The 13,085-nt window shown below is 37.0% G+C and overlaps 1 protein-coding gene across 9 annotated transcripts in view; it reads right to left on the reverse strand.

Moving 5' to 3' along the window:
* Positions 1 to 13,085, reverse strand: part of ANKS1B (ankyrin repeat and sterile alpha motif domain containing 1B) — a 442,229-nt gene that overhangs the window by 278,576 nt on the left and 150,568 nt on the right. For all 9 annotated transcript variants that reach the window (XM_068938515.1, XM_068938509.1, XM_068938473.1 and 6 more), the window contains one exon: positions 4,697 to 4,833. In XM_068938515.1, coding sequence (XP_068794616.1) covers positions 4,697 to 4,833 — 137 coding nt within the window. The remainder of the gene's footprint in view (positions 1 to 4,696; positions 4,834 to 13,085) is intronic.

Below are 13,085 nucleotides of genomic sequence, written 5' to 3' on the forward strand. Positions count from 1 at the left end.
TATTACAATTAATAAACCAAGAATTTAAAAGGTGAGAAGTCGGGATTCAATTTTATAACTGACCAATGATTGACAAGTGAGTAGGACCAGCAAATGAAAGTCTCTGAGGAAAAACAGATGATCTTTCTCTATATATGTGTATAGCTTACTTGTACAAATGGAGGTGAACAAATTAAGTTAAGGTCAGGAGAGTCTTACTAAGTAAGGTGGCTAATACCAAAAATATATGAAGCTTCACATGCAGCCCAATTTTGTTCAGGCTTCATCCAGACTGAGAGTTAAAGGAGTTATGGCAGAACAAACTCAATTTTACTATCACTTTTTATATTCCAGTTCTGATCTAAGTTCTGTTATACAAGTTATATTTTACTGTAATGTAACTAAGTTAAAACTTGGAAGAGAGCCTAAAATTTCAGAGGACTTCAGTTAAAGCATTAGCCTACCTTGCCTTATACCACACCTCATTTTTTCTCTCAGCTCCTGTTAGTATACTTCACAGAGGCATAGCTCTTCAAATTGGAACTGTATTACTTTCTCAAGTCTTCTTTAATGAGCAAATAATTAGTTAAAAGCTTACTAAGATTTTTCTGAACAGCCTGGAAAATAATGGTCAAGTGATTCAAAACTCTACACTAAAGTTCTGTTTGTTTCTTATCTGCATATATATAACTTCCCAACAAATCTACTTTTCTCAGAGACTGACCTATGCATCAAGGGGCAGAATCTTACAGACTCTGTGAACATTGGAAAACAAGAAGTGTATTTGCAAAATACGGGATTACAGGTACAGGCCACAACTAAGGTGTGCAGATAACATAGCAGACAGATCCCTGAATTAATGTTAAATGAGCTAGCTTCAGGACTGGAAGCAGCAGAGGTGGATGGCACTTTGGCATTGAACTTACTCAATACTGATTCTGAGATGTGAGTTAATATCCCTCCAGAATACTACATTGTGCCAGGGAGATACGCCATTTCATTTAGAGTAGGCTTCAGCTTTAATAACAGTGCACAGAACTGAATAATTGAGAAATATCTAAATAGAGTCTAAGTTGCATTTTAGAGAGCAGAGGGATCTCATAAGGGATGAGCTGGTACAGTCATAATAAACAGTAGGTTCTTCAGCTCAAAATTCACCATAATTAGTTGAAGAAAGGATAAATTTCCACAAACATTAGTGAAAAGTGGAAAGAAAAGAGATATTCCCAGCCAGGTTTTATGGGGACAACTTTTTAATACAGTAAAGGGAATATTAGGGCCAGGTTGAGGGACAACTAGAAGGAAAAAGACAAAACAAATTCTGGGAACAGTCTGAAGAATCCCTTAATTGTCCATGACCCAGACCTCTCAGGATTCACACTTTGGGTATGAGATTCACTCATCTTGTTTCTGGTTCATACTTTCCCCAGCTGCAGCACTTTCACCTCACGTACTGGCAATGCACCATCAAGCCTCACCCTTCTTCAAGGACCCCAGATGTAACTGACAGGGCCCCTGAACAGCTGTATTTGGTGCACAAGTTTCCAGAATAGGAGTGAGGACAGGCCATTCTGCTGGGCTAATAATCATATTCAGATGAATACCTTGTCTCAAGAATCTGTTATATGCTGACGCATGTAGATACACTGCCTCCATGTGACCTGACACACAGTATTAAGTGCCTGGCTGAAGAAAACTGGAGGGTAGTAGCATGGCCTGGACCTCTGGCTCCAACCCCAGCTCAGCCCCTGTTACTTCTTCTCCACTCTTCGCCATCCCCTTCCCTTGCCAGATTGCTGGAAGAAAGGAATCTTTGGTTCCCTCTGCTGCTGCCTACATATATCACAACGAGTAGTTATCGCTGTGTTCCTTCTCATTGGTGGTAGCCTGTTATATATACAAACCTCCACGAAAAATATAGTAATGCTAAAAATGAAAATAAAAATATAAGTCAAAAGGCTAGACTCCTCCAGCAGTTTCATCCAAGCTACCAAAGCCTGCATAGTGCAAAACCAGTAGAGTTCTACGTTCTGCCTTTCACTGACCAAGTTACTAGTACTTTCCTATGCTGGATGCAGAAGATATACGAGAAGGGGAAAGGAGTGACATCAGTTTTGGCAACTGATATGATGTCTGTCTTGGTTCTGTTCTCTTAGGGTTGTTGCTGTTGCCTTTTAAGATCTGTTTACTTTGCTTGAATAGTGCAAAGAGGCCTTGGCAGACAACAAGAAATTAGGGTTTTCTTTGTGCATTGTATATAATTATTCATTAGTATTACATAAGTGATGAGAGGTCAGTCAAAAATAGAATCCCATGTTATTAAACTCCAAGAGCTTGCCACATAAATGAATGCAACAGGCGCAGAATAAAGGAATTAAATATGCAGGCAGAATTAACACTAATGGCTTGCAAACATCACTTTGCAAATACTTACAAGTTCTTTGTTTATGTTCTTTGGTTGAGATTTTGCGGGGAGATTAGGCAAACCAAGAGGAGGAATACTAATGGAATGTGCATAAAACAAATGGGGAAATGAGAAGCATAATGGGATCTTGATACTATAATAGATCCAAATCTTCTGTATAATAGTACATAGATTTACAACACACATTATGCAGTAGACTGCATGTGTCTTTCTACTGTTGTTTTCTGCATAGGAAGTAGGGCCACATGAGAGAGATTTTAGTAAATGTGGTAAAGTTCTGACCATATATATTGCACAGCTAGCTTTTGCTCTGTAGAACGATGAGAATACTGGGAGTTAGTAAATGGTGTGATTTAAATTTGAAAATAGCTCCCCAGAATCTGATGAATCCATTCAAAGTTAAGTAGAATGAGAACATCACCATTCAATGTTCTGGGTCCATCTGTTGGCAATATCATGATGGAAACAGCTTTTTAAATGCTATTTTCAATAAGCTATCACAAAACAGCTTGTTCCAACAATATTCCAATACCTTTCTGCTTGCTTGCCGCCTACTATAAAAAACAACTTAGAGGGAAGGAGGCATTTCAGTACTATAGTGATGTAAGGTGGGAGAGAGAGAGAGACTACAGGAATAAGCAAAATGAGAAACTATAAAAAGAGAAAAGAACGAGAAGCTGTTATTGTAGAATCCCCGCAATCTAGATTTAAGCCAGGATGTGGAACCCAAACCACTTTAGTGTCACTGAGGGATAGTCTGCACCAGTCAGAGGATAAAATTGTTATTACTCTTGGCCACTCTGGTGCACTGACATTGTCAGCTGTAGGAAACCAAAGTCTCCTCAGAGAGAAATGGCAGGTCCATCTGTAACCACCTATAATTCTGTAAGACTTTCTGAATTGTGGGTTCCAGTGAGTAGAGGGGAAGTTCCACCTCCATCACTATAACACTTTCGACTCACCAGCATGAAAGCAATCAATCCTTTAGAGTTTTTATCAAAATATACATACATCCATTATCTTATCTATCAAGTAACATCTGTGCCAGTAACATACCCATGATACAAAACTTTCATCCACTAGCATCAAAGTGGCCCAGAGGCAGAGATGAAGAGCCATCAGTGAAGAACAGGTGGTTACACTTGAACCCAATAATCGGTAGGAGAGGGACAGAAGGCCTTTTTATTAAAGATTCACAGCAAAAGTTTCACAATAACAATTAGCCAATTCAGTGGATAGTTTTAGAATTGTTTTCTCCTCGTAAAAAATCTTATGTCACAGCTAGCTCTTCTTTAAGCAGTGGCTAGACCAGATAATCTCTTCTGACCTACATTATTCTATGATCCTATGATTTTAAAGTAAACTCTTGTATGCTGGTTACTTCTAAACTACTGAATCAAGTTGTAATTTTGTTTATTTTAAAGATGTCTCATAGACAAGGCCCAGATTAAGATTAATGGACAGCTTCTCTTTTTCCTTAGCGTAAAACAAATTTCTATCATAGTGCTCTAGGGAGAATTTTATTACAGAGATCTTGCTGAGGACTAAGAGCCCAAAAATTATACTATCTTTCTATTCCAAACATAAGTGTGCTCCTCTCATCTGCCCTTCTTGAAAGAAAGCATAAAAATGTGTATATGAAAAATACCTCTCAAAAGAAAACATTACTATAGGCACAATTCCATTTGGGGAGGAGATTACAGAATGAAAAGAAAGTGACAGATATTAGCTGTATTCCTCAGGGAACTGTGAGAAAGCACTCAGATTTCAAAGCACTAAGCACATTGTTTACAAAGTACTACTAGAAATGCATGAGCATGTTTACAGTTAGGAAGGGTGAAAGTCAAGAAACAATACTATAAAAGAAGGTGAACTCAAGAAGGCATAAAATAGTATGGAACCATGTAACTGGAAATACAGAAAGAGGGAGGAAAATCTGAAGAAGTAATAGGAAAATATACTGATAAAACTAGAACATAAACTTGGAATAAATTTAATAGTACATAAAAATACAAAACATTGCATAAAGATTGCATTCAGTATTAATGCTGTGACAAAAAAATGTACTGGTATCTCTCTATATATTGTTCAGTTCATTCATAATATATTCCACTTTCTCCTTATGTTGTCAAAACTGCTTTCTGAGTATAAAAAATATCTCGGATTCTGTACATTATCTTTGATCTATCTGTATGAATATAGTGATAACATCCTAATAGAATACATGCATCATAGCCTGCTTATAAAATGAAAAATATAACTAATAGGAGGATGTTTATAGTGATCACCTACCTGAGGACGTATAACTTTTACTATGTTTTTAAGTGCAGTGTCTGGTGATGGAGGAGAGCAGTCAGGTGTTGGGCCTGTAGAGCTGTTTCTATGGTTACCAGATCCTGGTGCGGTAATTGCTACCTGAGGTGCACTATCTGTGAATAAAAATAGCATTTACGTGAACTTACACATACGGTAGATATTTAAAAATCAGAAATTATTTTGAAAACAGAACATAATTCAGAACAATGTTTCAACTTCCAAAAACTGTTATAATTTAAATGTGTTTGGTAAGGAAGATACTGGGTATCTGCTCTCACTTTTTCATTCCATAAACTCATGTCATGTTCAGTCAGGATATAGCACTTTTTAAAATACCTAAATACAATGAGGCAGAAAACAACACAAAAACTTACGTTTGTTATCCTGAATTACTGATTATGAATCCAAATACTATCATTATAACAAGGATGATTTAAAAGGAGGCTTTCAATGCAGCTCATATCTCATCCTAGTAAATCCTAGCATGTAAGTCCCAGTTCAACAGGTTATATAAACATACACTCAACTTGCATGCTAACAGCTTTCAGTCATAATTTTCCTGGACACTGTAGCTGACCAGCAAGGATTAGTTACATGAAAATGTACTCAGCTTCTCAGATGAAACTTGCGTCCTGCATAGAGCTCTGTACAGTAGCTACCTTTCTAGCAGTATCTCAGCTAGATAACCTGGGCTGGCTTAGAAATGTCCACAAAGCTGTAGATCTTGGGAAACTGCTGTTCAGATGTATTTCCTGACTTTCTTACCATTTTATGGCACTGTAAAAGTCTTTAAAAGGAGTTTAAATATCATCCCTGTCTTCTTTAAAAATGCTTAATACTGTTAGAACAATGCAAAGTAAAATTAGTGAAAATTAGGTCAGAAGATAAATATGAAATAATGCCTAACTTCCAGCTGTAATGGGAATGACTTAGCAGGAAGCCAGAAGCTCTGTATTACTTCAGGCCTTTAGAGTTGCATTATTAAAGAAATCATTTAGTTCAGATTCAGGGAAAATTCCATTGCCTATGCATGGTCATGGTGGTCTTTATTTATGAATTTATAGACTACTTTTCTTTGTGGACCACAAAGACATGCGGGCCATGTTCCTCAATGTTCTATAAACCCTGCAGCTCTACATTAAGACAATGATTACATTCAGATCTCATATCTGAGGGCCTTATAGCCTGCAGGGTTCACAGAAGAAAGCTTATTATCTATATTTGAGGTGGATTGCCAACATGTACTTTCATTCTGCCAGCAAATCTTTACTATAGTGCTGTAAGCTAGAGAATTTTTGCCTAAGCAATTTCTGTAGGAACACATGTAAACTCCTCCTTTCTGCACAAATCACAAATGCATCCATAAAAGGGATGACAGAAGCTTCTCCCTCTCAATTCTACTGACCTGAGAGAACTTTTGGAAGTATAGTGGAGATTTCAAGGGAAAAGAAGTAGACAATTTCACATATGTAGCTAACACAGACTTGAACAGTTGTAAGAAAGTAAACTTTATGGCCTCTTCAAACTTACAGCTACTTTCATCCTATGGATAATTCCAAGAAGTACTCCCCACAGAAACACTACATATTCGGACGAGGTCTGAGACTTCCTAGTCAAATAAAGACCAACAAACTGCTCTTCCAAAGGAAATATCATGCTCGAGGGTTTCAACAATAGCGTTACACTTAATGAAAGTGTGAATGGAAGTCCAGGTGCAGTTTGGCAGACATCCAAAATGGAGACATCCCGTAGAAAAGCTCAGATGTTACCCGAGCTCTGGCAGAGTGAACTCTCATTGTCACAGACAAAGACAATTCCAAATTCATTGAAAAGTATCTGCAACAAAACAACCAGTCCTTTAGATTTTCAGTTGCAGACACAGACTCTTCTTTACTCATTGCAAGTGCGCAAAGAAGCTAATGAATGATTAACTTCTTTCAGAAAATAATACGTTTGTTACACACACATACAATAAATAGATTAAATTTTTACATCGCCTTAGAAAGGAACTTAAGGTGAATCCAATGCTCAGAATAACTATCCCAAAGAGGGAAGAATTTTGATGGCATTACAGAAAGCCTTAAGCTTCTCTTGTGCTCTCCTGTCTGACTTGGTATCTATCTAAGTGGAAAACTCTTTTTACTGACATGAGGAGAAAGTGAATGAGTATCCTGTGATTTGAAAGCCTAGCACATCAAAGGAGGGACAGGGATTTGACAAGAAGACACACCACCAAGGCCTTACCAAACCCTTTGGGAACTTTATAGTGAGGATAAAGGCTAAATATGACTGTTAGGTGCATCTTAATTGAGCTCCAAGTCTCATCCTCTTTTGCTTCAGAATAATATCATCTTGTCTCACTCTGCGGATAGAAGATTTAGGGCAAGCTTATCCACAGGAAATTATAAATTAACCTCCCTGACTGGGGAGTCAGAGACTTGCTTTGAGAGATTCCTGCATTCTATATGGAGATAGCAAACAAAGGAGTATACTACTGTCTAGACACGCTGTAATATAGGCAGTAGACTAGCCTCCACCTAGGAAATGACAAAAAAAACCTCCTAAAGTGAGGAACCTCCATGTGAGCCTTTCACTAAGTGTAGGGCATTACCAGCATGGGAAACAAACAAGGGGATTGTCTTCAACAATTGACTAAACCTATAAAGAACATGCACTCCCCCAATACTTTAGCAGTCCATGGGTTTATGCCAACTCTGGTCTTTTGCTGCAAAGTCTACGTGGCTGTGCTTAAGCACAGCTGCCCTTCAGCTGTTTAGTGCATTAAAGTCTTTCAAGTGAAGTCAAGAAGTGAAAGTCTTACAAACGGGGAAATATCTTAAGGATGCATCTCTCAAAGGTCAGACAATTCGAAATACAGATTGGTGCTGATGGTAATGAGTACAGTTTCCTGCCCAGCATTTCATTCTGTTTCAAGCCCTTGATGACAGAGACCTCAGCTTTGTTTACTAACTTTAAATGTGCAGGTATAGGGGTCAAGTAGCATGAGCAAGGTTTAGGTCTTTCCACAGGGATCTGAAGCTTCTTTTTGACTCTGTTCAATGATAACCAAAGACCAGGTTTTTCCCTAAAATACAATCCCACCTGAGAAGTATGGAACTGACTGGAAGTGAAACTCTTGGAATTAAGATGCATTGGAAGATATTCCTGAGCGGAGGAAGGGCTTTTATATGCCCCAATTCACAGGGCTGAGAAAAACTCTGGCTATGTAGCTGCACACAAATATAACCACTTCATGAACATACAGAATATGCAGAAATCTCAAAAAAGGAGTAGTTAAGAGTCTTTCCTTCCAAGAAAAATAAAGTGGCACTATAAAAGAGTATCAAGCTTTTAGAATCTAAAAATAAAGCATAGCAAAAAATACAAACAATATTTTTCTTTCTTTCAAAATCCAACCACACAATATGTCAGGCCTTCAGTCCTTCCTGAAGAGAATAAAGCATCTGATATGTAATGGTTTCTTGTAAACAATTTCTTTATTGTGGACAGCTGTTTATTTTCACAGTAGAATCTTCCCATTAGACAACTAATAATGATTTACTACCTGGGTTTGCTCCATCAGAGAGAGCATATCACCATCTGATTAACTACTGCAAACAATTTGGGGGACTACAGTATTCACAGTTTCATTAGGAATAAATTTGAATGTATTTTATTTCATAATTAAATGATTTAATAATTATTATTCTCTCATTTTCTTTTCTCTTTTCACTGGTTAACAAAATTAGAGCAAATGTCTGAAGAAAAGTGCTTTATTTTCTTTAGGTAACTATAATCAGATTACTGTAAGTTTCAGTGCAACTTTTCATGACAATAAGGAAGAGTTTACCTCTAAGATTTACGTAAGAAAGATTAGTTGCTATACTAAGTTTCTGATAGGTGCTAACAATGGGACCAACTGGGAGGTATTTGTGGCTTTGTCACTCTCTTCTAGTTCCTGGCTCAAGTTATAATAAGCTAAGAGATAGTTCAGTACAAATCAAATAACTACAGGCTCCAGAGACCAATTGACAGCTAAAAATTACTGACTGCAGCATGCTCTAACAATATTCTCTCCTGCCTCCATCATACATGACAAACTGTCACAAAGATTATGTTCTTGAAGCCAATTCCCATTCCAAAAAAATGGTTACTGAGGACCTTCCATACGCCATTCCCTGTGCTTTAGGGCAAAGAGACTGGAGTGGGATAAAGAAAATATTATCAGATTATGTTTTCTACAGTCAGAATAACCAAAATCATTTTTAGAAGTTTACATAAGCTTAGGTTTTGGATTTAACTGGACTCATCCAGTGCAGACTATAAAAAGAGCTATGTTGACTTACATCCTGGGAAATCTTACTAATATGCTTGGTTGGTTGGTTGGTTGATTTGTTGGTTCAGCATATAAGGTTCTAAGGGACAGAAAATGTTACTATGCCACCATGATCACATTTACAATTAACCATCTCATAGATAGACTAAAAAGATGGTGATACTTAATTTTTTCACAGAATCAGATCTGTTTCCACATCTCAGATTCTTCTTAAAACTCTGTTCTCCACTTTTCCCAATTTTTGAAATATTTACTTCAAAAAAACAGACTCAGTGTTTCAGTAACGGTCACATTAACGCTTTATGCAAAAGTGTTAATACTACCTGTCTATACTTATTACTTCTTCTTCTGTATCAAGAAACTGTAACTACAAATGATGAAATCATTACTTGGAAGTAGAAGGTCAGCTTTTTCCTACCATCATTTAAAAAATCTTTTTACTCTCAAACCATTTTAGTATTATTTAAATTAGAGCTACACCCTTTGGCTATACATAGGTGGCTTGACTTCAGCTTTACTAAAAACCATTATATTGAACTAACTCCATCAAATCCAGAAATCCAGATCAGCCTTCAACTGAACTATTCCTGTTATTCCATATCTCATCAACAGTTATTTTATATATTCTTACAGGTAAATGCTAAAAGGAAATTGAATAGCATTGAACAAGAACAAATCCATATAACTGACTTTTTGAAATATAAGAATTTAAAAGTTTTAGAGTCATTTAATATGGGGTATGTACATTGTTCAGCACTTTTTAGAATGTTAAGAGATGAAGGAAAGAGCAAGACAAATGCCTCACAAAATCTATTTTGTCAACACAGTTGTATACAACAGAATGGTGAAAAAACATGCTTTTTGCACTTCCTGTTCAGTTGTATCTATTTCCAAGTACACTATTATTGAAACATAATTAATATTAGCATACAGTTATCATGTTCATAAAAATATGTTTAACTCTGTCTGTACTCATGAACAACAGGTCTCTCTCAAAAGAAATTATAAAAGAATTAACATTATAACCAATCTTTCCATAGGAAGAAAAGTTGGGCTGTCATCACTGACATGATACTCAGTGATTCATAGGTTGCAATGCAATCTTTAAGTATAAAATGAATTTCTGGAGAAAGTGAAAACTGCATTATGTAATGTATTATATGTGTCTACTTAAGGAGTTTTTGGAATCAAAATTTGGGCCCTAAAGTTAAACTTCTATGTTCATATGCTGGTAACTAAATTGCTTTCCAAAGAAATGGCATTCATTTGTTCTGAAGCTTTTGAGTCATTCAGAAACTAATCTCCAGATTTTCAAAGTCAGTAGGATTTGTCTGACTAAATACATCTACATTTCAGTAAGCATGCGAAGTTCCTGAGTCAACAGTCACCTTAATACATTATCAGAATTTAGGATATAGCCCAGTTAATACCAAAAAACATATTAGGTTATATGAACATGCCCTAAACTTCATTGATTATACTGAAAAGATATCCATTGGCTTTAAAGAAAGTCTAGAAATCTAGATCAGACACTCCTACTGAAGACAAGTAGGGCAAGATTCAATTGCCAAAATGCAAACAACTAATGTCGTATCAGTGGTTCAAGGAAATCTAAGTTATCTGCAAGAGGCTTCCAGGAATTAATGCGATTTTACTGCACTCCTTAAACCGTTAACTGGGGTCACCCATGAGCATTCAAAGGTCAGTAGACACCTATGTGTGGGCAACTGAATCAAGCTCCTAAAATGATATGAGATGAATCCCAGCCTTACACTCTTAAAAGCTGCAACCATTATTTTCTAGAGATCTTTGTGAAGGTGGGACCTAATTTATTTCTATTAGCCTGCTAAAAAATTATAGTAACTCCTTTTTTGAAGTTTAAAGGATAACAGCAGGTCAATAAAAGAGGGGAATGCAAAGAACTCCTGTTCATGGCTATGGTGAATGCTTTACACTTTCAAGGATCACTCAGAATCACCCTGTGACTGAAGAAATGCATAGTAACTGGGCAGTGTCAGGTGATTTACTTATAATTCATTCCAAGTGCTCTGAATAAAAATACAAATATATACTCTGCCTATTTGATTTCCATATTCCAATTGTCTGTGGAGTCACTTAAATACTTGTATGCTCAGCTTTACAATTTTCTATAAGAAAGGAAGAAATATGTATTTAACTTTAGAGTTAAACTGACAGCCAGAGGGTAGAAGGCTGAAAATTTTGTTGGACTTCAGTTATGTAGCGCATTGTGGTCATGTGATCTGTTGCTAACTGTGCATGCTGATCTCCAGGTTCAGAGTGGCAAGGCAGAACATACATTTTCAACTATTCTGCTTAACTGCTATGCTGGTCACGGTCTCAAGGTCCCAACTCGTTTACAAGAGGTGTTATTCAGTTCAAAACTAAGATACCTAAATGTAGATATGTATATGAGGATGTCTATATGTGAGCTAACTGCTTCAGTTCTAACACAGTGAATGGTGATCCTGTCAATATAATCAACTGAGCAAAGAGAGTGGTTCTGCTACCAGTCACTATGTCTCTCCTCTAAGACTAGCCTAATTGTGTTCTGAGCTCCACTGGCTGTACTAAATAGATCTCCCCTTACTATAACGCGAACTTAGACAGCTGCAGGTAGAAATTAAATATCCTAAAATTTAAGCAATGTAAACCAATCCTCCTGTTGTAGGGAAAAAGCAATTGTAGCTTATGGCACTGTCTTGAATGCTCAAATAAAGGCATTCTGCTTTCCTGAATCCAGAAGAGATAACTCCTCCTTCTCTTTCTTTTTGAGACTGGAAAATTCATGGTATAGTATCGTTTTGCCTAAGATGAAACAAAAAAAAAAAACTTCTGGAAAATTCCAGAAACAATGGCTAAGTTGGTTCTTGTCAAAACAGCCTATCTTGAAAAGGATTGAACTTGTGGAGTGCTTTCTCAATGGCATGTGCGTTAGCAGATGGTAAGGAATGGGTACACATAAAGTTAGAGCATTCGCATCCCCAAAATCTCCATATCTCCTGAACTCTCGTGAGAGACTATGAGAGGCTGAGTGGGTCCTGTGACCTTAGCACTAAAAAAGATACAAAGAATACCACTGGAAGAGCTGAGAAACAGACATGGAAGTGGTTGGCTTGCCATTCTTCACCAAACCCGGCATTTAGCATTTGTTTTATAAATCACTGGCAGTATATTATAGTGAGTAATGAAAGAAGCACTGTTTCAGAGAATGGGTGAATACCGACAACAGTACGTTTCACTGTAAGTGTGATTAAAAACACTGTACCTGAATATTTTGTGTGGAGTCAGTACTACTTACGCTCAGTTCATCCTTTAAGTTCCTTGGGGCAACCCAGGATTCTGGATTCTGCTAGCAGTAAAATTACAAGGCAGGAGCCCAAGCCAACAAACAGAAAGAAGCCAAAAGGGAAAGACTGCAAACTGAGCGGAGTAGGTCATAAGGTGATAGCAATTGCCATGATTTGATACAGAGCTGCCAGGTATAAGATTTCTTGGACAGAATGTGTGATATAAATGTGGTGTCTTCTGGAAGTGCTGGACCTATTGCAAAGATTCAGAGCAATTGCAAATGGTCAGTTCAACCAGGCTGCAGTCCATGGAGAAATCCAGGAAAAAATTAGAAAACATCCTGTTTCGTTAGATGGAGAACGAGACAGCCCCAACTGAGGGACTAAGTAAATTTCCATAGTTTAGGATTCAACTTTAAAATGATTCTTCCTTGACATAATCCCTAAAGCAAATCTACTCTCCTGCATAGCTGTTCAGTGTGGCATAAATCTAAGAACTAATGACATGGACAAACTTATGTATTTGGAGATTTCAAGGAACCAAAATTACTAGAGAAATTTTAAAAGAGCAGATGGAAGACTGAATAATAGAATCAGTAGGTAGCTGAACTTGATGCATAGAGAGAACAGCTGGATTCAACTGTTTGAATTTGCTCTTTTGAATTTGTTTTGTTTCCCACACACTTAAACCTGAATAACCATTGTTCTGAGTAGGATTGTA

Source organism: Struthio camelus, chromosome 1 (genome assembly GCF_040807025.1).
Source record: "Struthio camelus isolate bStrCam1 chromosome 1, bStrCam1.hap1, whole genome shotgun sequence".
Taxonomy (NCBI): domain Eukaryota; kingdom Metazoa; phylum Chordata; class Aves; order Struthioniformes; family Struthionidae; genus Struthio; species Struthio camelus.